Below are 27,119 nucleotides of genomic sequence, written 5' to 3'. Positions count from 1 at the left end.
GTCTGCAAGTCAAAAATGTAACCAAATAATTGAGAGACTAAAGGTACTATCACACTTAGCGATGTACCAGCGATCCCGACCAGCGATATGACGCGGTCAGGATCGCTGGTACATCGCTAAGTGGTCGCTAGTGAGCTGCCACACAGGCAGATCTTACCAGCGACATCGCTGGGGTCGCTACTTACCTGTCACACTAGGCGATCCTGCGTCCTCCCGCCCGGCTCCACGCTCGTCGCTCATCTCTCCACAGGAAGCGCCGCAGGAAGCTGACGACGAGAAACAGTCCAGGACATTCTCACGCGATCAGCGATAACCAGCGGGTAGTAGGTATCAGACATAGCGATATTGCTAGCACTATCGCTATAACGTCACAAGTTATAGCGATATTGCTAGCGATATCGCTTAGTGTGACAGTACCTTAACACTAGGTTCTTTGCAGAAATTATAGAAGATTATTTGTCTCAAAAATACACCACAAATTCTTATCTTGCATTCATTCTTAGGCCCCCGTCACACATAGCGACGCACCAGCGATCCTGACAACGATATGACCTTGTCAGGATCGCTGGTGTGTCGCTACATGATCGCTGGTGAGCTGCCAAACAGGCAGATCTCACCAGCGATGAGGACCAGCGACAACGCGGGTAACAAGCGCGCACGTCGCTTAGTTACCCACTGTGTACCGTAGATACCAGCGTGCTGGTGCAGGGAGCTGGTATCCAAGGTAAACAGCGGGTTTCTAAGCGCAGCGCGGCGCTTAGAAACCTGCTGTTTACCTTGGATACCAGCTCCCTGCACCAGCATGCTGGTATCTAACGTACACAGTGGGTTTCTAAGCGCCGCTCGGCACTTAGAAACCCGCGGTTTACCTTGGATACCAGCTCGCTGGTCTCCCGCCTGCCACAGGCAGCGATGCGTGCTGGCCAGCGGGAGACCAACGATCAAAAAAATATCCAGGGCTTTCCAGAACGATCAGTGATACCCGGCGGGGGGGCGGTCGCTGATACCTGTCACACACAGCGATATTGCTGGTGAGATCGATGTTGCGTAACAAAACTTGTGACTCAGCAGCGATCTCGCTGTGTGTGATGGGGGCTTTAGAGTCTGCCAGAGATATATCTCAAACACTCCCACTGAGAAAGAATGGAGCAGAGGTGCGTACAACAACCACTATTCTATAGCGAAAGATCTTTTGAGTTCCCCATTTCCAACAACAGTTGGGGTCACAGTGGTCGAATCCCCAGTGATGAGGAAGTTGTAACCTCAAATCTTGGTCTAGACCCTTTAAAGGGATTGGCCACTTTCTCTCATTAGTTCAGCTTTCTTCACAAACTAATTGGCGGTCATGGTGCACATTGGCACAAATGACAAATTTAGAAGTAGGTAGCAAGTCCTTGAAAATGATTTCTGTGATTTAGTTTGTTACCTTAAACCATGGACCACTAAGGTATTCTCTGAAATACTGATTGTACCACATACCAAGCCAGCGAGGCAGTGGGAGATTAAGAGGTGAATAAATAGCTCAGGAATTGATCTAGGACAGGCCTGAGCAAACTGCGGCCCACGGGCCACATCCGGCCCCGAGTATTTCTGTGTGGCCTGCTGACACTCTCAAAGGGTGGATAGAGACTGATTTATGAGTCTGATCTTTCTCAAAAGTGATTGTAGCCCCGCCCCCGTCTTCTCATTGGTGGATGCGGGGCTGCTCAGTTTCTGGCATCCAGAGATGGTGAATCCTGTGCAGGAGCCACAGGAGGGTCAGGACAGGAGGAGGAAATCAGTGACTACAACACTCATCTGCTGCAGATAGATAATGGGCAAGTAGCGTCTAAGGGTACCGTTACACCTAGCGATGCACCAGCGATCCCGACCAGTGATATGACGCGGTCAGGATCGCTGTTGAATCGCTACATGGTCGCTAGTGAGCTGCCACACAGGCAGATCTCACCAGCGACATCGCTGGGGACGGGGATCGCTACTTACCTGTCAGACGAGGCGATCCTGCGTCCTCCCGCCCGGCTCCACGCGTCGCTCGTCTCTCCACAGGAAGCGCCGCAGGAAGTGGCCGACGAGGAATGGTCCAGGAGCTTCTCGCGCGATCAGCGATAACCAGCGGGGGAGCCGGTCGGAGGTAAGTATCACATGCAGAGATATCGCTAGCAATATCGCTGCAACGTCACAAAATCGGTGACTTTACAGCGATATTGCTAGCGATATCGCAGTGTGTAAAGGGGGCTTAAGAGGAGCCCAGAAACCACATGGGAGGCAGCATTGTGTCTGCTGTGCTGTATAGGTCACAGCACCTGCCTGGCCGCCTTTCACAGTGTAAAATGAAAATTGTGGGACTGCAGAATATGTTCAGGGAGAGCAGCTAATTAGTAGCCACTGCATCTCCCTGGATCTTCCTGGCAGCTGATAGGAGATAAAACAATGGGGCTGAGTATTCCACTAAATATGGGGTCCAGCAGTGAAGTGCCCCCTCACCTCCACCACATGAAGGCTGCAGATGGGATATTCTGTATGCTCCCCAAACAACTCTACTGCCCCCACCATGAACTCTGCTGCCTCCTCACCTCTGTGAGTTAACCCTTACCTCCCTCTTTGCTCCCAGCTTGTACTGTTGTATGTCCTGCAAACTTGTAAAGGACAGGTAAGAGTTAAGTCCCCCATAGTGCTCCCCCCCTGTGATCTGAGGCTTATCACTCCACTCCATAGACTGCAGTAAGGATTTATCACCCCCTGCCTGTCAGCACCTGCCCATATGTGATGTGGATCTCTGCATGTGGAGTAGAGGTGGGAGAAAACTTTTTTCCAATGTTCCACCTGTTGAAGTCTATGGGTGTGCAAAAATAAAAAAATTGGATGCCATATGAATCATCCGTATAGCACCCGATTTTTACGAATACATTTCCATTACTAACACAGGACACTGTATTTCTTCTTTTAAATTTTATTCACTTCTGATGTGTAAAAATGGATGCCATACAGATGACAATACAAATGAAAAATTGTCTTTTTCTGGATGAAAATCATGATTTTTTTATACACTCATGTAAACTTCATCACATAAGCAACTGCTTTTGATAAAGTGATGAAATCAATATTATGCAGAATTAAAGGTGATCCGAAACCAAAGGTGAGTTTCATACTAAATTTAATTCAATAATCTAATCACTTTTCTAATATATTTCAGTTAAAAAAATTCTACCATTCCCTCTCTACTCTAACTTCCTGTTTGCTTGGGGTTTTTTTTTTTTTTTTTTTTTTTTTACGGGGCAGAGGCTGCGGTCGCTGCCACAGGTGCTTTCTCCACCATGTAAAGAGTCATCTGTTTCAGAGACTGGACTGGTCCCTGCCGGGTCATCACTTCTCCTTAGAGCCAGCAAGGGAGTGCACTGTCACTGTGCATTCAAAGGAATCTAGCACAGGGAGCTCATACTGAGTATGCGTCAGAATTTACGTACGACACATTATCAGGTGAGCAGGACTAGCCGAGCCTCCAAAACAGACATCACTGATGGCGCCTCATTTCAGAGAGGGGGCAGAGGCTGCAGCAGTGACCACAGCTTCTGCCCCCTGATGACGGCTAATTCGAGTATCCCAGCATGCACTGGTGAATCTCAAACAAAATGTCATGGGATGCTTAGAGGAAAAAAAAAAAAAAAGACAGGAAGTCAGAATGTAGAGTGCATTTTAGGGAATGTTTCATTGAAGTATATCAGAAAACAATATTAGATTATTACGCTGAATAGATGTACATTTAATATGAAATTCACCTTTGGTGTCGGACTGCCCCTTTAAGTTCAGCCGATTGGTTCGGCCCTCCACAGCAGTGCCAGTTTCTCATGTGGCCCCTTGGGAAAAATAATTGCCCACCCCTGGTCTAGGAGAAAGTGTTTTGGATTCCAGGAGAACTGGGAAATGTTGTAAAGAAAAATTGTAAAATCCTTAAATACATCTCTGGAGAGGGGACAGATCACCCTCACATTGAACATATGGGATCAATTATAACTGGGGAAGTGAGAAATCCTAGACATCAAGTCTAGAATTCGCATATTCAGAGGCAGAGAAGTCCAATTTCCAAGGCAAGAGCATCCTGTGTTCAAAGGAATTATCTCAAACACTCTGGAGTCAGTGATCAGTGATGAATATTAGGGTTTGCATCAATATGATATTTATGGGAGATTTATTTTTGGCATTGTGACGAAATACAGAACATAACACATTCATTCACATCACCATAAGGCCAGCCGAACACCTCAGACTTAATACCAGGTCAGATGGATGATGCTATTCATGCCATGTTTTATCTCTATAGAAAGGTAACATTTTAACCCCTTAGCGACAGAGCCAGTTTGCAGCTTAAAGACCAGGCCAATTTTTACAATTCTGACCACTGTCAGTTTATGAGGTTATAACTCTGGAACGCTTTAATGGATCCCGCTGATTCTGAGACTGTTTCTTCGTGACATGTTGTACTTCATGTTAGTGGTAAAATTTCTTCGATAAGTCTTGTGTTTATTTATGAAAAAAATGGAAATATGGCGAAAATTTTGCAATTTTAAAACTTTAAATTTTTATGCCCTTAAATCAGAGAGATGTGTCACAAAAATTTCTTAATAACATTTCCCACATGTCTACTTTACATCACCACAATTTTGGAAGCAAAATTTTTTTTGTTAGGAAGTTATAAGGGTTAAAAGTTGACCAGCGATTTCTCATTTTTACAACTAAATTTACAAAACCATTTTTTGTACATGACAGAAAATACCCAAAAGTGACACCATTCTAAAAACTAGACCCCTCAAGGTGCTCAAAACCACATTCAAGAAGTTTATTAACCCTTTAAGTGCTTCACAGGAACTAAAGCAATGAGGAAGGAAATAATTAAGATTTAACTTTTTTTTGCAAAAAATTTACTTCAGAACCAATTTTTTTTATTTTCACAAGTGTTAAAAGAGAAAATCAACCACAAAATTTGTTGTACAAATTCTTCTGAATACGCCGATACCCCATATGTGGGGGTAAACCACTTTTTCAGCACACGGCAGAGCTTGCAAGGGATGGAACGCCGTTTGACTTTTTCAACGCAGAATTGGCTGGAATTGAGATCGGATGCCATGTTGCGTTCGGCGAGCCCTTAATGTGCCTAAAGTTAACAGTGGAAACCTCCAACAAGTGACCCCATTTTGGAAACTAGACCCATTAAGGAACTTATCTAGATGTGTGGGGAGCACTTTGAACCTTCAACTGCTTCACAGAAGTTTATAACGTAGAGCCGTGAAAATAAAAAATCCATTTTTTTTCCACAAAAATGATCTTTTCGCCCCCAAATTTTTATTTTTACAAGGGTAACAGGAGAAATCATACCCCCACATTTGTCCTGAGTACGCCGATACCCCATATATGGGGGGGGGAACCACTGTTTGGGTGCATGGGAGAGGTCGGAAGGGAAGGAGTGCCATTTTGGAATGCAGACTTTGATGGAATGGTTTGCGGGCATCATGTTGCGTTTGCAGAGCCCCTGATGGGCCTAAACAGTGGAAACCCCCCACAAGTGACCCCATTTTGGAAATTAGACTTCCTAAGGAACTTATCTAGATGTGTGGTGAGCACTTTGAACCCCCAAGCGCTTCACAGAAGTTTATAAACGCAGAGCTGTGAAAATAAAGTCTTTTTTATTTCCACAAAAGTGATTTTTCAGACCCAATTTTTAGACCCCCAAAGTTGGTAAATAGTGGAAAACCCTCAATTTTTGCTCCAACCCTAACCCCAACACACCCCTAACCCTAATCCCAACCCTAACCTTAATCCCAACCCTAATCCTAATTCGCCCTAACCCTAATTCTAACCCGAGCCCTAACCCTAGCCCAACCCTAATGGAAAACTGAAAAAAAAAATATTTTATTTCATTATGTTGGCCTAACTAAGGGTGGTTTCACATTAGCGCTTTTTAAGCGCACGCACGGCCGGGGGTAGCTCCGCCCCCGAGCCGGCTCTCTGCCCGGCGTGCCCGCCCCTTGCTTGTAGCGCCGCCTCCTAGCGCACAGCGGCGCCTGCGATCGGCGCACCCTATCTTTAGCATAGGGTGCGCAGATCGTGCGCAGGCCGTGCGCTAGTTGCGTTGACCTGCGCTGCGCACGTTTGACGGTGCGCCGTGCGCGCCAAAATCAAACTTTTCGTATTTTGGCGCGCACGGCGCACCGTCAAAAGTGCGCAGCGCAGGTCAAAGCGCAACTAGCGCACGGCCTGCGCACGATCTGCGCACCCTATGCTAAAGATAGGGTGCGCCGATCGCAGGCGCCGCTGTGCGCTAGGAGGCGGCGCTACAAGCAAGGGGCGGGCACGCCGGGCAGAGAGCCGGCTCGGGGGCGGAGCTACCCCCGGCCGTGCGTGCGCTTAAAAAGCGCTAATGTGAAACCACCCTGAAGGGGTGATAAACGGGGGGATTATGTACTATTTTGTTTATTTTGATCACGATGATAGTTTATCATCGTGATTAAAATGAATGAATGGAATCTGCCAGCCGGAGCCGGCAGATTCACGGCGGGCGCACTGCGCATGTGCCCGCCATTTTCCCCGGATCCAAGATGGCGGCGCCCACCGGAGGACGTCGGCGGGACGCAGGACCACCGGGAGGGGACAGAGGACCACGGAGAGGTACCGGGGGGGGGGATCGGGGACCCGCTTTCTCTCTCCTCTGATGTGCGATCACATCAGAGGAAAGAGAAATTAAATGTAAAATCGCGTTTTGGTTTTTTTTGCGGTCGCCGTTATAGGGTTAATAGCGGTGATCGCAAAAGCGGGGTCGGTAAAAACCGACCGATTCATGTTCTCTGGGGTCTCGGCTTCCCCCGGCAGCCGAGACCCCGGAGAAAATCTGACACTGGGGGGCGCTATTCACTTTCTACACAGCGCCGTGAATTAGCGGTGCTGTGGTTTTAGTACAGTTAAATACCGACGTTAAAAGGCGTATCGGCGGTCGCTAAGGGGTTAATAGGAAACATGACAACAATATCTCAAGCCTGGGACATCGAAGGATGAAGATATCCTGAAAGTTGGGAACCTCACAATCTTATAAAAACCTATCACATCCTATGACCAGCCCCCCCATATGAGCTCACCAAGGGGAGATCTGTGGGCGTAACCTTGATCTAGTAAAAAAAAAAAAATTGTATATGATTTTGTCATTTGTCAGTCAGTTCTGGAAGACACAGTACTCTGTGGTTCTGTGCCTTTTGCTCTAAGGAATGTTTCCTCCGTTAAGCTCTGAGCCAATTTTATGACACAGATTTAGTACTTTTCTTTTGGTTATCCTGTTTATAGCTTGTGATTGTATATACTGTACAGTTTTCTTACCATTTTGTAACATATTTGTATATTTTCTACAAACACTGCTTACTTTTCCAGATTAATTACATAAAATTTTACAGCTCTGATACTCTAAAGCCCCCGTTACACACTGCGATATCGCTAGCAATATCGCTGTAAAGTCACCGATTTTGTGACGTTGCAGCGATATTGCTAGCGATATCGCTGCATGTGATACTTGCCTCCGACCGGCTCCCCCGCTGGTTATCGTTGATCGCGCGAGAAGCTCCTGGACCATTCCTCATCGGCCACTTCCTGCTGGGCTTCCTGTGGCGCCGACAAGCGACGCGTGGAGCCGGCCGGGAGGACGCAGGATCGCCTCGTCTGACAGGTAAGTAGCGACCCCCGACCCCTGCGATGCAGCTGGTGAGATCTGCCTGTGTGGCAGCTCACTAGCGACCACTTAGCGATGCACCAGCGATCCTGACCGCGTCATATCGCTAGTCGGGATCGCTGGTGCATCGCTAGGTGTAACGGTACCCTTACTCTGTAAACGGCATCCATGAAGCAATACGTTATCTCAACAGGTGTCCAATCAGCCCTTATAAACAATTGGCGTTGGCAACTAGTTCCTTTTATTGTTGTGGAGTTGGCATTGATCGTATCGGGGTATATATATTCCATGTGTCCCCTGACAGCCAACTTCACTGTTGGCTATAGTTACGAATGGGCTGCACCTCAATCGGGAGGGTGCAGATGTGCTGGGGGAAAGAATTGCTAGAAGATTGTAAGAGTATTTAAAGGGAACCTGTCAGCAGGATTGTCCACAGTAACCTACGCAGAGTGTCAGGTTAGCACTGTGTGAGAATCATGTGGGAATAGTGGATGAGGGCAGGTATATCTCGCCCAGATACCTTTCCTATGTGGCCTAGTCTGGTCAGTATCTCACCTGGTGACTAATGAATAATGGGAGGCGGATATAAAAGGATGCCAGGTGGGTGTGTGAGTGTCTCAGCCGGGGGACACAGAGAGCCTGTCTGTGTGAGAAACACACGTGAGTGAAAGCAGTGCCCACTGCAACTGTGGTTTGGCTGGACGGGAGAAGCCCGCCAGTTGGTAGTTAGGTTGTACTTTGTTTAGTTAGTGCCGGACAGGCAAGGATTTGTTTTATGTTTTTTTTTCTTTATGCATTGCTTTCACCTAATAAACCTGACCCAGTGTCCGTTATACCCAGACCCCGGCTGTGCGCCTGAGTTTCATGCTGAACGCACGTGACCTTTGACCCCAGCAAAGGCAATCCCGGAGTGTTTTATCACAGCTGTTATACTGATTAAAATGATACCTTGGCTGATGAAATCCATCTAGTGGTTGTTGTTTAATCTTTATTTTCAGCTTTGCGTTAATGATATGCTCGCACTCCAGGGTGAGCCTGGAAGTGGGTTCTTTATGTGATGATCTGCTTAGCTATTCATAATGCATACTGCTGACTGGTCACTGATCCCTCAGTGACCTGCCCCATAGTTTGCATATGGAATACCATGCCCCCGGAAGAAGCTGGCGGCAAACCGCGCGTCATGGTGATGGGCCGCCGAGCAAACCACTGTAGCCTCTTGTTAACGGTAATGTAGCCTTTATTAATAAGAGTATAACAATCTAGGGCACAATATACAGTCTTGTTCACAGCTATTATAGCATTACTATTGCATCTGTTCATTGGGTGTCATGAGATTGTGATAGATACTGTCTAATGTTTCATTATTTACCGGTTTTTAATTGCACCTACTTACAGGGCTGTGGAGTCGGAATCGTGGAGTCGGAGTCGGTGCTGGTATAAAATGGACCGACTCCTAAAATATATAATAAATTGGGTACAGTAGTTCAGTGCAGAATGTGCTGAATAGTTTTTCATAGGAATGTTATGAAATGTCCTATAAATGACTGTTCTATTCCTGATCTAAGGCTATGTGCACACACTGCAGATTCACCTGCGGGTTTTTTTCCTGCGGAACCGCAGGAAAAGTGACCTGCGGTTTGGCCTGCGGTTTTGCCCTGCGGTTTCACACCTCTACTATGTTAAAGGTGTGAAACCGCAGCAGAATCCGCAGAAACAATTGACATGCTGCGGAAAAAAACCCGCAGCTTTTCCGCAGGTAAAAAACCGCAGCGTGAGCACTGCGGTTTTGAAAACCCATAGGCTAACATGGTAAAGTACCATGTCTGCGGAACTGCTGCAGTTCTGCAGGGCCAAAACCGCAGCAGAACCGCAGCAAAAACGCAGCGTGTGCACATGGCCTTAGGCTACATTCACACACAGCATTTTTCCTACGTGTTTTTGAGGATACGTTTTTCAGTTACAAAAGTCGATCAGCTTTTTAAAAAACTGCATCACCTGAAAGGTTTTTGAGCTCATAGATAATGTTTTCAATAGCAAAAGCAGATAAGAAATCTGCTCTATATATCCAGTAATAATAGCACGCCGATGTCGGACACCCTCCCTTTGATGTGAGCTAACATCTTTCCAGGCACATTTCAGCTGTTTTGAACAGTTTACATGTGCCCGGAACAGCCGCGGGTGGAATCGCGATCCACCCACACCTATTAACCTGTTAAATGCCCGTCAAACACTGACAGCGGCATTCAACATGCTTTTCCAGCAATCGCGTTGGAAATTCGCCCATTAGTGACCCCATCACGTGATCGCGGGTCACCAATGGGTTGACATGACAACCAGAGGTCTCCTGCAGACCTCTATGGTTGTCATTGCCGGACTGCTATGAGCGCCGACCACCATCAGCAATTCTTCTACATATAGGCGATCTGATCATCGCCTGTGTGTAGCAGAGCCGATCGGGTTATGGCTGTTTCTAGTCTCCCATGGAGACTATTGAAGCATGCCAAAAGTAAAAAAAAGAAAAGATGTTAAAAAATAAAAAAAAAATATGTGTTGGACCGTGCAGAAACATGGTCTGATCATATCACCGCTCCTGGGTAGGGGAGGACGCAAAGACTATACAGACAGTACACAGGGAATCACAGCTGATTCTTTTTGTGAGGTAAAACATAGTTTAAAAACAGGCAGGGAAATGTTTTACCTCACAGAAAGAATCATCTGCAATCCCATTCTGTAATGTCTGTATACGCTTTTGCTCCCTCACCTACCAGGAGCTGTGGTATGATCAGACCATGTCCGTGCATTGTTAGACACAGCCATTACACAGTACACAGCAGGGGCACATTTATAAGATTATCTCAGCACACGAACATTTGGTTTTAAACACATCCAATTATGGAAGTTATTATTGTTAAAAGATCTATTTATTAAAATAAACTTTTGTTCATGGTTAAAATCCCTATAATAATTCACTACAACTTTATAAACTTTTATTTACCCTATACATTATTTCCTAAAAATGTGACTCACTCTGTGGCTTTTATCAGATTTGCAAACTGCTTTTCTTCCAAAGATACCCCTGGGACAGCAGGTGAACATGGTACAGTTGGCGTGGTTACAGGAGTAGTCTCCATCTACACAAGTAAAAGATAAAGTAAATCTCAACGAAGCATAAAGGAAGCTTCTTTCACACCACACAACGTAAGTAGGAATTACTAACTTTGAGCTTTTTTGGGAGATCGGTAACTGCCAAATCCTCTGAAAATCTTCTTTTTGTGGGTTTTGTATCCTTGGGTGTTGTGGGCATTCCTCCTTCTGCAGGCACCGGAGCTGCATTAAGGCCAAGAGGATCCGACTGTCAGAAAAGACAAAAAATTGTGTTTGTTGAAGACTCTTCAGTCACGCAGTTGTAAAATTCAATACATTCATCTCCTTGTAGTAAGGCTGCTTTTCCAGTGGCTCCTAATGCTTCTTCAATATTACATAAAAAATGCTAACAGGTTTTAAACACTAGCAAAGAAAAAAAAATAAGCTACACAAACAATTCATTCGTGAAATAGTAAACCTTACATAGCAGATGCTCAGTAGTATAGATAACACATATAGACTTGCCCAAAAGACACTCCCAGCTATAAAAGCTTTATAATCTGTTCTTACAAGCTGACAATGCATTGTGTTCAACTCACGTGTGTTTTAACTAGAACTTGCTACAATATGAGCATATATATCATTCAATCACAAAAAAGGCCATGTTCAGATAATTTTTGGAGTAAATTCTGTACCAAAAGTCTATTATGAAATCACATTACATAAAACTTTAAAGAACGATTTTGCTGCAAATATTCAGCTCCATGGGTTTGTCAACTTTAGGATGAATTCAGAATGCAGTAGATTTTGGTGCAGACATTTCTACAACTGAAAATCAGTTCAACACCACAGAAAACAGCTGACTGCAGGAGCGGGACATTGTGGCCAGCTTATTGGTAAGGAAACGTCTAAAGGTACTGTCACACTTAGCGATGCACCAGCGATCCTGACCAGCGATATGACGCGGTCAGGATTGCTGGTCGCTAAGTGGTCGCTAGTGAGCTGCCACACAGGCAGATCTCACCAGCGACATCGCAGGGGTCAGGGGTCACTACTTACCTGTCAGACGAGGCGATCCTGACGTCCTCCCGCCCGGCTCCACGCTCGTCTCTCCACAGGAAGCGCCGCAGGAAGCTGACGAGAAACGGTCCAGGACGTTCTCACGCGATCAGCGATAAACAGCGGGGGAGCCGGTCGTAGGCAAGTATCACACACAGAGATATCGCTAGCAATATTGCTATAACGTCACAAGTTATAGCGATATTGCTAGCGATATCGCTTAGTGTGACAGGCCCTTAACTCATATGGATTGTCCCTAGAGAAGAATTCCTTCCTTTTTTATAGAAAAAAGGTAAAGAAATTGAACCAGCAGTGACGTATTATATCTTGTCTAAAAATTGGAAGATGATAGGTTAATAACAAGCACCAAATTGTGATTATTCATGAAAAATAATTTTATTGTGGTACAGAAATCCCAAAGCTTCAGCAACCACAGAGTGGCCCTAATGGTAGAGAATTTTTGGCTCCATGAAGCAAACTGTATTGCGTTATATTTATTTCCACTTATATTTCTAGCACTAACTTGTGGCAGGACCGCTACGACAAGCTGTATAGATGCTTATTGGACGCATAATAAGAAATCTTCTTTAGAGGGGAACAGAACCTAAAGACAATCGTATCGATTCGATGTAATCTATGTGGCATGTACATGCCCATACAGGGTAAGCTGAGTCAGTATCTGATATGGGTGAGGGGCTGCTGACAGGGTCACTTTAAAGAACATTCTCATAGTTCAGTTGATCTCATGCGTTTAATAGTTTAGTTTTCTAGCTACATCAATATCATACTCAGCTGGGATACTGGGCTTACAAAATGCTGCTTTCACGGTTGTAGTGTGCCTTTTGATAATGTGGGTTCCTGTTTAGCATGTGTATTACATGCACAGGCCAAACTTGACCACAGGCGTTATAACTCATTTCTTTATACAGATCTATGCTTTGAAGCTGTTAGGTTCCATATTATGGCGGCCAGCTGGATGAAGTATACCTGTAAGCTTCAAGTTCAGGTGAAGCACACTCATCCGTATTCCGTTGGAGAGTTTGTAGTTTTATTCGAGCTTGCTGTTTACACCATATTAATTCCCTGAACATGGTTTGTACTTTACAAAATATGGGGGAAGGAAGCCAACAAGAAGCGTTTTGTAGCACATACAACAATTATGGCATAAGGATCATCTTTATAAGATTTCCTCTACCTATGACTGATATCGGGAGTTTGGATCATGCATTCACCTTAGTTCTAAATTTATCTAACAAAGGGTCTATGTTTAATGTTCCATACTCTTTAGGCTCGGCACTGACACTTATTTCCAAGTATTTAAACTTGTCTACAATTTGAAACCAAGTTTGTTCAAGTATTGGAGAACTGGACAGAGGATCTACAAGCATCAGGATAGATTATTCCAATTAACTGATAAACCTTGCAACCTTCCAAAGTCTGTTATGATTGACATTATTGGACTGATTGAGGAAGTTATGTTATCTATAGCAAGCAACATACATATCTGCATAGAGACTCACTCGCTCCTCTATTTCTCCACATTTAAAAACAATAAAATCTATTGACTCTCTAAGGCGACATACCAAGGCTTCAATAGCCAGGGCAAAGAGAAAGGGCGACAACGGACACCTGCACTTTGAGTTGCTACCCCAGCTGTACCTCACCGATCGGGCCAAGGTGGCTTTTACCGTGTCCCATTTGGAAGGAGAGGCCCTTTCCTGGGTGAATCCTCTTTGGGAACGAGATGACCCCATTGTGTCCAGTAATGTGACTTTCATGGACATCTTCCGGAGGGTCTTTGATGAGCCTGGGCGGCTCGCTTCCACCACGGAGTCCCTCTTTAACCTCCATCAGGGCACTCTCACGGGAGGACAATGTGCGATCCGCTTCTGCACGTTGTCCTCAGAGCTGGGGTGGAACAACGAGGTTTTGGCTGGGGCCTTTTGGCGGGGGCTTTCTGACAAGATTAAAGATGAGCTTGCTGGATGAGATACTAAGACCACCTTGGAGGATCTCATTTTGTTTGCCACGTGCATTGATTTGCGCTTTCAGGAGCGTTCTTGAGAGGCTGCCAGAGAGAGGAGACCTTTTAGGCCTTCTTCCTCAGCTCATAGACCACCCAGTACTCGGCCTTCGGGTTCCTCCGGCAGCTCCAGACCGGAGCCAATGCAGGTAGACCGGGTTAAGATGGCGGAACAACGTCGGAGAGAGAGGTTAGCACAGGGCTTGTGCTTATACTGTGGTGGTACGTCTCATTTCCTGCGCTCATGTCTGGAGAGGCCAGGAAACGCCTCCACCAAGGTCAGGTAAGAGGCCTCCCTAGGTTTGTCAGATTCCTCTCCACCTCTTACTCTTTCTGTTTTGATTGTCCAGGATCAGAGGCGTGGCTCTAAAGTGGCTTATGTGGATTCGGGCGCAGCAGTCAACTTTATTGCGCTTAAGGAGTTGTAGAAGTACCGGATCCCCGTGATCTCCTTAAAGTACACTAGTGGGATTGCTTCCGTGGATGGTAGACCCCTGTAAGAGTCCGTCTCCATGGTTACTGAGGAAGTGGTTCTGCAGATTGGGGCCCTGCATCAAGAGAGGATTGCCTTTTATGTTCTGCCCAACTTGTCCCATGCTCTGCTTCTTGGTTCTCCTTGGCTAAGGACACACGAGCCAGTTCTGCACTGGCGTTCTGATGAGATTCTTCGGTGGGGGCATCCGTGTCAAGAGAGTTGCTTAGGGCCTGTCCGCCCGGTCACCTCCACTCAATCGGGTTCTGCGGGTCTGTCTTCTGCCTACTGGTCTTTCGCGGACGTTTTTGATAAAAAGGAGGCTGAAACCCTACCACCTCATCAGCCCTATAACTGCCCAATCGAACTACGGCCAGGAACCTCTCCCCCTAGGGGCCGAATCTATCCACCCTCTCCGGCTGAGACCTCTGCCATGTCCGAATACATCCGTGAGAATCTTGCCAAGGGCTTTATACGAAAATCCTCCTCGCCCGCGGGTGCCGGCTTTTTCTTTGTAAAAAAGAAGGATGGCTCTCTTCGGTTGTGCATCGATTTCAGAAGTCTGAATGACATCACAAAAAATAAGTACCCTCTGCGACTCATCCCTGAATTCTTCGATCGCCTGAGAGGGGCTCAGATCTTCTCTAAATTAGACTTACGTGGAGCTTACAACCTCATCCGTATCCACTCTGGAGACAAGTGGAAGACCGCTTTTAACACCCGGGACGGGCATTACGAATATCTCGCCATGCCCTTCGGCCTATGTAACGTTCCTGCGGTATTTCAGGAGTTTGTCAACGACATCTTTCAGGATCTGCTATACTCCTGCGCTGTGGTCTACCTAAACGACATCCTCGTCTTTTCTCCGGAATTATCTTCTCACAGGAGGAGCGTTCGTCTGGTGCTGCAACGTTTGCAAGGGAACCGTCTTTACGCTAAGATGGAGAAGTGTCTCTTCAAGCATTCTTCCTTGCCCTTTTTGGGGTATATCATCTGAGTCTGGGCTGGAGATGGATCCTGAAAAATTGTCTGCGATCCTCCAGTGGCCACGTCCGATAGGGGTTAAGGCTATCCAAGGGTCCTCGGTTTTGCCAACTATTACAGACAGTTTATCCCGCATTTCTCGTCAGTAACCAAGCCAATCTCGAGCCTCACTCGGAAAGGAGTCAGCTCCACTGCCTGGACTCCGGAGGCCGAAGATGCCTTTCTACGCCTAAAACAAGCTTTTGCGGCTGCGCCAATGTTACTTCGTCCAGAAATGAACAAACCGTTTGTCCTGGAAGTGGACGCATCTTCCACTGGGGCCAGCGCAGTGCTGTCTCAGAGGTCTTCTTCTGGCCGGTTGGTCACCTGTGGATTTTCTCTAAGGCCTTTTCTCCTGCGGAGTGCAACTGTTCTATCAGGGACTGGGAGCTGTTGGCCATAAAGATGGCCTTGGAGGAATGGTGCTACCTACTGGAGGGGGCTATCCATCCTTTTACCATCTTCACTGACCATAAGATCCTGGCCTACATTCAGTCAGCCCAGAGGCTCAACCCCCCGACAGGCCAGGTGGTCCCTGTTCTTTGGTCGCTTCGTCTTCGAGTTGCATTTCCTTCATGGTCAGAAGAATGTCAAAGCTGACGCGTTCTCTCGGTCCCTTCAGCCTCCAGACTTGGAAGAAGAGCCCTCTCACATCATTGATCCGACCAAGATCATCACAATGGCCCCAGTGAAGCTGATTACCCCTCTTCCCGGAAAAACCTTCATTCCTGAGGCTGATAGGAGAGAGGTTTTGCGTTGAGGACACTCCTCCAAGATCTCTGGGCATGTCGGGGTTAAACAGACTCTAGACCTCATTTCTTGGTTTTACTGGTGGCCCTCTCTCCGCCAAGAAGTGGCTGACTTCACTGCCTCGTGCCCCTCTTGTGCTAAGGTCAAGGTTACCAGACGATTGTCTTCTGGGCTTCTGCTTCCGTTACCTGCTCCTTCGTCTCCATGGCAACACATAGCCTTGGGCTTTATCACGGACCTGTCCCGCTCTTCCAGTTGCACAACTATTCTGGTGGTAGTAGACCGGTTCTCTAAGATGGCGCACTTTGTTCCGCTACAAGGACTACCCTCCGTGCCTGAATTGGCAAAGGTCTTCGTCCAGCAGGTCTTCTGACTTCATGGATTTCCACAACACATTGTATCTGATCGTGGAGTTCAATTTACGTCTCGATTTTGAAGGGCCTTATGTGGTCTCTTGGGAGGTAAAGTTGGATTTCTCTTCAGAATACCACCCTCAAACCAACGGCCAAGTGGATCGTGTGAATCAAGTTTTGGCGTCCTATCTACGTCATTTTTCTAACTCACATCAAGATGACTGGTCCTGCCTTCTCCCGTGGGCTGAGATGGCCTATAATAACCATCCCAACGAGTCCTCAGCCAAGTCTCCATTTTTTGTGATTTTTGGCATGAATCCCGATATTCCTCGGCCAGTCTCCACCACCTCCGGGGTGCTTGCAGCCGACTCCATGACCTCGGAATTCTCCAGAATTTGGCAAGAGACCAAGGAGGTGCTCGGGAGAGCCGAAGAACGTATGAAGAGGCATGCCGACAAGAGGCGTTTGGATGCTCCGACTTTCCTTCCGGGCGAGAAGGTCTGGCTCTCGTCTAAATATATTAGATTGAAGATGCCCTACTATAAGTTAGGGCCTCGTTACATCGGCCCTTTTGAAGTCCTCCGGCGCATCAACAATGTGGCCTATAAGCTGAAGTTGCCTGCCTCGCTCCGTGTTCCCAACATCTTCCACGTCTCTCTCTTGAAGCCAGTCATACTGAATCGTTTCCATCCTGGTTTTTCCCCTCCGCCGGTCAGTGCCGATAATGTTTTTGAGGTGAAGGATATTCTAGCCTCCAAAAGGGTCAGGGGTACGATGTTCTTTTTAACCCCCTTCCCTCCTGCGGGTCGGGTGACCGGGGTCAATGAAAGGTCACCCGACCCGCACAAACAGGACCCTTTATACTTCACCACAGGGGGCGTGGCTTAGCCCCCACATGGCTACGATTGCTCTGATTGGCTGTTGAAAGTGAAACAGCCGATCAGAGCGATAGTAATATTTTATCAATGAAATTTGATGAAATATTACAATCCAGCCATGGCCGATGCTGCAGTAGCATCGGACATGGCTGGAGACACCAATCTGACCCCCCCCCCCCCCACCGGCTGGCGGTGGCGATCGGCCCCCGCAACGGACTGACGGCAGCAATCGGCCGCCGCCGTCACGATCTGCTCCCCCTCCACTTCCCTCCGCTCCCCCCCCACACAGTCCGATCACCCCCCTCACCCTACACGGTGCCTCCGAGTCCCGCTCTGGCTCCCGGTGTCCCGCCGTCCCGGATCATGGGCGCAGCCCTTTTTCACCCCCGTAGGTAGGCAAAAGTAATAAAATAAAGAAAATATTTTTATTTTTCCATTAGGGTTGGAATTAGGGTTAGGGTTGGAATAAGGGTTAGGGTTGGGGTTAGGGTTAGAATTAGGGTTAAGATTAGGGGTGGGTTGGGGTTGGGATTAGGGTTAGGCTTGTGGTTAGGGTTAGAGTTGGGATTAGGGTTAGGGGTGTGTTGGGGTTAGGGTTGTGGCTAGGGTTATGACTAGGGTTGGGATTAGGGGTGTGTTGGGGTAAGGGTTGGAGTTAGAATTGAGGGGTTTCCACTGTTTAGGCACATCACGGGGTCTCCAAACGCAACATGGCGCCACCATTTATTCCAGCTAATTTTGCGTTCAAAAACTCAAACAGTGCTCCCTCCATTCCGAGCCCCGACGTGTGCCCAAACAGTGGTTTACCCCCACATATGGGGTATCAGCGTACTCAGGAAAAATTGCACAACAACTTTGGGTATCTATTTTCTCCTGTTACCCTTGGGAAAATAAAAAATTGGGGGCTATTTTCACGACTCTGTGTTATAAACTTCTGTGAAGCACTTGGGAGTTCAAAGTGCTCACCACACATCTAGATAAGTTCCTTGGGGGAGTCTAGTTTCCAAAATGGGGTCACTTGTGGGGGGTTTCCACTGTTTAGGCACATCAGGGGCTCTGCAAACGTAACATGATGCCCGCAGACCATTCCATCAAGTCGGCATTTCAAAAGTCACTACTTCCCTTCCAAGCCCAGACGTGTGCCCAAACAGTGGTTCCCCCCCACACACACACACACATGGGGTATCAGCGTACTCGGGACAAATTGGACAACAACTTTTGGGGTCCAAGTTATCCTGTTACCGTTGTGAAAATAAAAAATTGTGGGCTAAAAATCATTTTTTGAGGAAAAAAAATGATTTTTTATTTTCACGGCTCTGCTTTATAAACTTGTGTGAAGCCCTTGGTGGTTCAAAGTGCTCACCACACATCTAGATAAGTTCCTTAGGGGGTCTAGTTTCCAAAATGGGGTCATTTGTGGGGGAGCTCCAAATTTTAGGTACACAGGGGCTCTCCAAACACGACATGGTGTCCGCTAATGATTGGAGCTAATTTTCCATTCAAAAAGTCAAATGACGCTCCTTCCCTTCTGAGCCCTGCCGTGTGCCCAAACAGTGGTCCCCCCCCCCCACATATGGGGTATCGGTGTACTCAGGACAAATTGCACAAAAACTTTTGTGGTCCAATTTCTCCTGTTAGCCTTGTGAAAATAAAAAATAACGGGCAAAAAAATCATTTTTGAGGAAAAAAAATTTCCCAACAAATTTTAGGATCCATTTTACCCTGTTGCCCATGTGAAAATGAAAAATCTGAGGCTAAAACAAAATTTTTGTGAAAAAAAAAGTACTTTTTTTTTCTACGGATCAATTTGTGAAGCACCTGGGGGTTCAAAGTGCTCATTATGCATCTAGATAAGTTCTTTGGAGGGTCTAGTTTCTTGTGGGGGAGCGCCAATGTTTAGGCACACAGGGGCTCTCCAAACGCGACATGGTGTCCGCTAACGATTGGAGCTAATTTTTCATTCAAAAAGTCAAATGGTGCTCCTTCCCTTCCAGGCCCTGCCATGTGCCCAAACAGTGGTTTATGACCACATATGAGGTATCGGTGTACTCAGGAGAAATTGCCCAACAAATTTTAGGATCCATTTTATCCTGTTACCCATGTGAAAATGAAAAAATTGTTGCTAAAAGAAAATTTTTGTTGGAAAAATTAAAATGTCCATTTTTTCCTTCCACGTTGCTTTAGTTCCTGTGAAGCACCTGAAGGGTTAATAATCTTCTTGAATGTAGTTTTGAGTAGCTTGAGGGGTGCAGTTTTTAGAATGGTGTCACTTTGGGGTATTTTCTACCATATAGACCCCCCAAAGTGACTTAAAATGTGAGGTGGTCCATAAAAAAAATGGTTTTGTAAATTTTGTTGTAAAAATGAGAAATCGCTGGTCAACTTTTAGGTTGTGTACCCACGTAAGCGTTTCTTTCGTGTTTAAGCGTTTTTACCAGCAAAAACGCTTAAACTCTTACAAGAAGCATCCCATTCATATTAATGAATTCCGCACTTTTTGTGCACATTGGTGCATTTTTTTCCGCGAAAAAAACGCATCGCGGTAAAAAAAAACCGCAGCATATTCATTAATTTCGTGGAAAAATCCGCATTTCTAACTATATTCTATGAGCAGGAGGATGCTCCTGTAAAAAAAAAAAGGCATAAAAACGTGCAAAAAAAGCGCATTTTTCCTGGGAAGGAGTCCGTTTTTTTCTGCATGCGTGGGTACCTAGCCTTAACCCTTATAACTTCTTAAAAAAAAAAATTTGTTTCCAAAATTGTGCTGATGTAAAGTAGACATGTGGAAATGTTATTTATTAACTATTTTGTGTCACATAACTCTCTGGTTTAACAGAATAAAAATTCTAAATTTGAAAGTTTCGAAATTTCCATTTTTTTCACAAAAACGCAAAACTTATTGACCTAAATTTACCACTAACATGAAGCCCAATATGAATCGCTAGGATCCATTGAAGCGTTCCTGAGTTATTACCTCATAAAGGGACACTGGTCAAAATTGCTAAAAATGGCCTGGTCATTAAGGTCAAAATAAGCTTGGTCATGAAGAGGTTAATTGATTGAAAGGGGTTTGGTCCCAAGGAGAGGTCTTGGGAACCCCGGGAGAACATTAATGCGCCCCGTATTCTTAAAAAGTTTTCGTCCAAGGGTCGAGGAGGGCGGTGTAAGAGAGGGGGTACTGTTACACCCTTACCCACCGCCGTCAGCCCTGGGTCTGCCGCTGTTCCCACGCTTCCCTGCGTCCTGCTTTGGCTCCTCGCCGGGTGCTCTGGCGCACTTCTCCCCCGACGCTCGCTTTGTATGCTCACGCATGTGCCTAGGGCCTGACCGCGCGTGAACCGCCAGCCTTATTCCCCCATGTGACCTGACCCGGCAGCACTGCCTGTCCAATGGAGGACAGGCACCGGGTATTTCAGGCCGCCCTCCCACAGTGGAGGCGCCAGATTGAGTTTTCTTCATACTTAGGCCCGTCTTGCTGCTGATAGCCTTTCCTGGCTTATCTGTTGCCTGCATCTTAACCCTTTGTCTCTCGTCTCTTCCAGAGTCTGCTCCTGCCCTGCGTCCTCCTGGTGTCTGGATACCGTCTCCACCTCCTCTCTCTCTCAGGGCTGATCCTCTCCCTCCTACTCAGTCTCATCTCCGTGTTTTTGTTGATCCCTGAGCCGACCCTTGGTACTGGCATCTGTGGTAATAGAGGTCCCCGAGCTTGCTCCCTAATGATCCCTGTATAGGGGTTGGTCAAATCTGGTGTGCTCACTCGGGGGAGTTTCGGTATCACGGTCCAGTGGGTCCACTCTTGGTACTCGCCGCCTCTCGGCGTAACATCTTTCAGTTTTTGCAGATTAAACATCTTAAAATATTCAGTATTCACTATATGGCTCAACGAGTGTATCTCAACCGACTGACTTTCAAAGGACATGCAAAAGGGGCTCGTCAACTAAAGGATTAATATTGAACATTTAATGAATTATAAACTCTCCTCAGTCGGACCACCAGTTAAAACATTCCTATATGAGCAGATGGGAGTCTATCATTGGGAAGGTGCTGTCCCCCCAATGTTGGCAGGGCATTTGGGAAAAAGCGGCCAAATCTTATATCTGCATCCACTATAAGGAGAATCAGTATAAAATATTTACAGAGTGCAGAATTATTAGGGAAGTTGTATTTGAGAGGATTCTTTTTATTTTTGAACAACAACTATGTTCTCAATCAACCCAAAAGACTCAAATATCAAAGCTTAATATTTTTGGAAGTTGGAGTGGGTTTTTTTTTTAGATTTGGCTATCTTAGGAGGATATCTGTTTGTGCAGGTAACTATTACTGTGCAGATGTATTAGGCAACTTAAGAAAAACCAAATATATACCCATCTCACTGGTTTATTTTCACCAGTTAAACCAATATAACACAAAATTTAGAAATAAACATTTCTGACATTCAAAAAGAAAAAAAAAAAAAAAAAATTAGTGACCAATATAGCCACCTTTCTTTACGATGACACTCAAAAGCCTTCCATCCATAGATTGTCAGTTGCTTGATCTGTTTACGATCAACATTGCGTGCAGCAGCCACCACAGCCTCCCAGACACTGTTCGGAGAGGTGTACTGTTTTCCCTCCCTGCAGATCTCACATTTTATGAGGGACCACAGGTTTTCTATGGGGTTCAGAACAGGTGAACAAGGAAGCCATGTCATTATTTTTTCTTCTTTTAGACCTTTACTGGCCAGCCACGATGCATGTGATGGAGCATTGTCCTGCATGAAAATCATGTTTTTCTTGAACGATACCGACTTCTTCCTGAACCACTGCTTGAAGAAGGTGTCTTCCAGAAACTGCAAGTAGGTCTGGGAGGTGAGCTTCACTCCATCCTCAACCCGAAAAGGTCCCATAAGTTCATCTTTCATGATACCAGCCCATACCAGTACCCCACCTCCACCTTACTGGCGGAGTGGAGCTCTCTGCCCTTTACTGATACAGCCTCGGGCCCATCCATCTGGCCCGTCAAAAGTCATTCTCATTTCATCAGTCCATAAAACCTTAGAAAAATCAGTCTTAAGATATTTCTTGACCCAGTCTTGACGTTTTACCTTATGTTTCTTGTTCAAAGGTGGTTGTTTTCCAGCCTTCCTTACCTTGGCCATGACCCCGAGTATGGCCCACCTTGTGCTTTTTGATACTCCAGTAACGTCACAGCTCTGAAATATGGCAAAACTGGTGGCAAATGGCATCTTGGCAGCTTCACACTTGATTTTCCTCAATTCATGGGCAGTTATTTTGCGCCTTTTTTTATCAACACGCTTCTTGCGACCCTGTTGGATATTTGCCATGAAATGCTTGATTGTTCGGTGATCACGATTCAAAAGTTTGGCAATTTCAAGACTGCTGCATCCCTCTGCAAGACATCTCACAATTTTTGACTTTTCAAGTCTGTCAAATCTCTCTTCTGACCCATTTTGTCAAAGGAAAGGAAGTTGCCTAATAATTGAGCACACCTTATATAGGGTGTTGATGTCATTAGACCACACCCCTCCTCATTACAGAGATGCAAATCACGTGATTTACATAACTGGCAGTTGGCTTTCAAGCCTATACAGCTTGGAGAAGGACAACATGCATAAAAATGATGATGTGAACAAAATACTCATTTGCCTAATAATTCTGCACACAGTGTATGTCATACTCCACAGCTTCTCCACAGACTGAATCACCAGCTCCCAAATTTATGCTGGCGTTGCAGTTCAGCTGTGCGTTCCCAATATCATATCTTCTGGTCCTGACCGAGGCTGACTGGATTCTGGGAAGAGGTGAAAATTCTTTATGTGGAGGTTGAGCTGGATCCTGCTATCTACCTACTAAAGGTTTCTCCTAGAGGGATAGGAAAGAAATCGGCCAGATTATTATTGCATATGCTAACTGCAGCTATATGTTTGATTGCTCTTCAATAGAAGCAGACCATTCCTCCCTCTTTCTAAAGTTTATTAAACAGAATAGCATTAGCTGACATCCGTTGGCTGGAATATATGACAGCCTTGATTATTGCGAGAGTGGACACATTTGAAGTTGTCTAGCCCCCTGGGACTATTTTTGGGCTCAAAGTAACAGTTAGGTAATCTGTTCCTCCAGTCTCTTGTGCCTTACCTCCCTCACTCATTGTGTGTGTTTAATATGGCGTCAACTATAGCCTTTATTGAGACCAATTAGAACTTTAGCCCCAACTGTATCACTATGGAATTTGGTCTGTTGCCACTAAAGGGGAGTGTTGCCCAATAATTCACCTTTATTGTACTTCGCCCTTGATGATTCTTAAAGTTGTTTATTTAATGTAATTGTTCAAATTCTTGTTTTTGAATGTTAAAACTATATAAAATTTAATAAAAATTACAGTTATAAAAAAAAGTGTATCAGATATCATGGGGATGATTTATAAATGCAATATTCTGTGTACAGACAAGATCACTGGTACTCACAATAACATCATGCTGGCCCAGCACAGGCATCTCCCAAAGGGACTGATTAGTAAAACGATTGAAATAATAAGGTCGGCTTTCCCTCTTACTCCAACACTTCTCCCATCCAGCCTGCAAAAGCTCATCTAGAGAAACATGGCAAATATGAGAATTACATCATACAGCTTAAAGCAAAATCCTCATGAATGCCTTCTCTTACCAGGCAAATCAGAGAAGACGCGCGGAGGCCGAGGTGAGCTAGATGTACTTGGGGAGAGGCTGATCAAGGCGGCATCCTCCTGAGGACTTCCGTGGTTGTCCCGGGCCATTTCTGCAGGGTCAGTCTAACCATGAAAAACAGACACACATTTATTGGCATGATGGTTAGATTCTCAGTTGCATACAGTAATGTTATTAATGTAGAGGCACAGGAATAACTGTCTTATCTGTGGAAGGCACATATAGGATAAGCAGTGGCATCTGATGTGTAGGAACACCACAGCACTACATGTATAGAAAAACTAAATATACCCTTGTTTATTGCCTTATTGTATCTCTTGTGGATTTGTTCATCTTTTAATTAAAAGGGTATTCCAGAGCAAATAAGTTAATACCCATCCAATGAACAAGCTTTAATTGTTGGGTTGGTGTGTGTCTCACCCCTATAGTTCAAAACAGTACCCTGTCCTCTTCTCCTCTGGCCTGAAGACTGCGACACTGAATATACATAAGTATCAGAGAACAGAGCTTTGCTACCTTCGTCAAAGCTGCAGAATGAACTTACAACCTGCTGTTCCATTCAACTCCTCAGCAAGGGAAGAACGAGGGGTACAAGTTCCCCCATTCGGTCAATCGGTGGTAGTCCCATTGGTGGAAGGGTGATAATTTGCTTACACCGGCTTCTAAACTATATGCACAAAAAGTTAATTTAAACTGTCCTTTACATTATATCAATCTATTTCATGTCGCGCACATTTATTACATAACCATAGTCAATCTACAGCAGCCCCTCCACCAGTTGCAATAATGGAGGGGAGTAATGGATCTCCTATGTGCTGTGCCAATAGGTAAAAGATACCATTTTCTACCATTGTGAGGCCGGGTGCCCATGATCCAGAAGTAGCAGCGCTTTGGGCGCAGCACATGTTTGCTGCGTCCAAAGTGCTGCTGTCTATTGAACGCAGGTGAATCCGTATGTGTTCACTGAACCATGTGGATCCACCGCGTTCAACACATTTTATTAATGTCTCCACTAGAGAAATTGACATGATACGGTCTTGAAAGACGCGCCACATGTCCATGGGTGATCTGCGGGCATCTGTGGACGCATAGTGGACATGGGATTTCTTGAAATCCCATCCACTATGCTATAACACTGGGGCGCTGCGGGTACCCTTACATTTTTTTTAAATTCAGTGGTAAAATAGTGATATATAGTGTTGCAATTTCTATAGAGGAAGAAAACATAAAAGCAGACATCACCAGTCATGCTCGCTCCATGAATTGCATTTTATGACCATTGTACTATATTTCGAGAATGTTTTACATAATCCTCCAATTGGTTGGTAATGATTTACAAAACCACGTTATGATACATTCACATAGCGCCATCATATTCTGTCGTTCTCTACACAGTAAAACATCTATAACTTCAGTTGTAATGAAGATACATTAGCTGAGAGCCCTGGCTGTATGCTAACAAGCTGTGAATGAGCAGCCACATTAATGGGTGATGTTATGACTTGTCGTGATTGCCGTTTAACAAGTACATTTACTATAGCTTGGGGCTCTATACAGGTAATTTTTATTTTATCAGTTTATAATTACGGAGCACCTTCATGATGCTTAATTCATTGCAGTGTACGCCATCCTACACTCAGCATGCCGCCGTATGGAGCCACATTGTGGAGATATTCCCTAAAGGCAATGCTTCAGGGGAAAAATTGCTCTAGATTACAGCATCCAATGGAACAAGACACATTTTATTTTTCCGCTTATGTCTCATGTGAAACTGGAAGAAACAGTCGGGTAAAGCTAAATGCCCGCTGCCTCTGGGAACTTAGTGTAATATGTAAGAAAAGCTGCCAGTGCAAAAATTAATGTTTTCAATAAGGCTATGTGCACACGTAGCGGAACTCTCGCGGAAGTTACCGCGAGAATTCAGGAATTCCATTCCGCGGAAAAATCGCATTTTAAATTCCCGCGATTTTCCAGCGGAAAAACTAGCGATTTGCAAGCATAATTAGCTGGCAGAATGCTAGCGTTTTCCAAGCGATTTGTAGCATCGCTTGGAGAACTGATTGACAGGTTGGTCACACTCGTCAAACAGTGTTTGACCAGTGTGACCAACTGTTTACTACTGAGGCTGCCTATGCAGCATCAGTAGTAAAAGATAAAATAATAAAAAAAGATCGACGTCATTGCGGTCATTCTCGCAAAGGATTACTGGGACCGAGAGAGGCGGGAAGGCTGCGCGGGACGCCGGAAGGTGAGAATAACAATATTTTTTAATTCTATTTTTTACAGGGATATGGTACCCAGAGCCCGGAGGACAGTCTCCTCTCCTCCGGACCGTGGGTACCATCCGCAAATGTTCAGCTTACTTTTCGCATGGTGGGCAGTGGGCACAGCCACATGCGGGAAGTAAGCAGAACAATGCAATCCTATGGGTGCGGAATTGCCGCGATTCCGCTAAATTAACGAGCATGCTGCGATTTTTACCGCGAAGCGATTCCGCCACGGAAAAAGCCGCAGCATTAGCACAGCATTGCGGAATCCCATAGGAATGCATGGGATGCTTATTTTTTGCATGCATAGCTGATACTGCGTTTTTTTGGCCATAGCCTGTGTTTTTCAAGTAAAAATGTTCTAGGCCCTTGCATATGGCATAATGGTTGTTCACCGAACAATGCAGATTTACCGCATCCAATACATTTCTATTGTGGAAATTTCTGTTGCGGAAACACTAGTTGACATGCTGCGCCTCGTAAACCCACAACGTGTGCGAGTTTAGGGTAAGTGCACACGTTGCGGATTGTGCTACGGATTTTTCCGTGCGGATTTGGCATAATCCGCAGGTCAAAAGACCTGCGGTTTATCTGCGGATTAGCCTGCGGTTTGACACCTGGACAATGGAGTAACTGTAAAACCGCTACGGATTCCGCACAAAGAATTGACAAGCTGCGGATTTAAAACCGCAGCAAATCCACGTGGAAAAATCCGCAGCATGTGCACAGCGTTTTTTCATTTCCATTGCATATAAAAGTACTGTACACTGCAGCAGAAACTGCTGCAGATCAGCAGGGCCAAAAACACTGCAGATTCGCA

The 27,119-nt window shown here is 45.6% G+C and overlaps 1 protein-coding gene across 4 annotated transcripts in view; it reads right to left on the bottom strand.

Annotated features, from left to right (window-relative positions):
* PCIF1 (phosphorylated CTD interacting factor 1) overlaps window positions 1–27,119 on the bottom strand; it is a 138,953-nt gene that overhangs the window by 103,006 nt on the left and 8,828 nt on the right. For all 4 annotated transcript variants that reach the window (XM_073559352.1, XM_073559349.1, XM_073559350.1 and 1 more), the window contains exons 2-5: window positions 24,013–24,136; window positions 23,814–23,938; window positions 10,923–11,057; window positions 10,733–10,836 (exon numbers count right to left, since the gene is read on the bottom strand). In XM_073559352.1, coding sequence (XP_073415453.1) covers window positions 10,733–10,836; window positions 10,923–11,057; window positions 23,814–23,938; window positions 24,013–24,121 — 473 coding nt within the window. In that variant the 5' untranslated portion in view covers window positions 24,122–24,136. The remainder of the gene's footprint in view (window positions 1–10,732; window positions 10,837–10,922; window positions 11,058–23,813; window positions 23,939–24,012; window positions 24,137–27,119) is intronic.

Source organism: Dendrobates tinctorius, unplaced genomic scaffold, assembly GCF_039654945.1.
Source record: "Dendrobates tinctorius isolate UK_male_01 unplaced genomic scaffold, ASM3965494v1 ptg000270l, whole genome shotgun sequence".
Classification (NCBI taxonomy): Eukaryota; Metazoa; Chordata; class Amphibia; order Anura; family Dendrobatidae; genus Dendrobates; species Dendrobates tinctorius.
The sequence above is the reverse complement of the archived record's forward strand: the minus strand, read 5'-3'. Positions and strand labels throughout refer to the sequence as shown.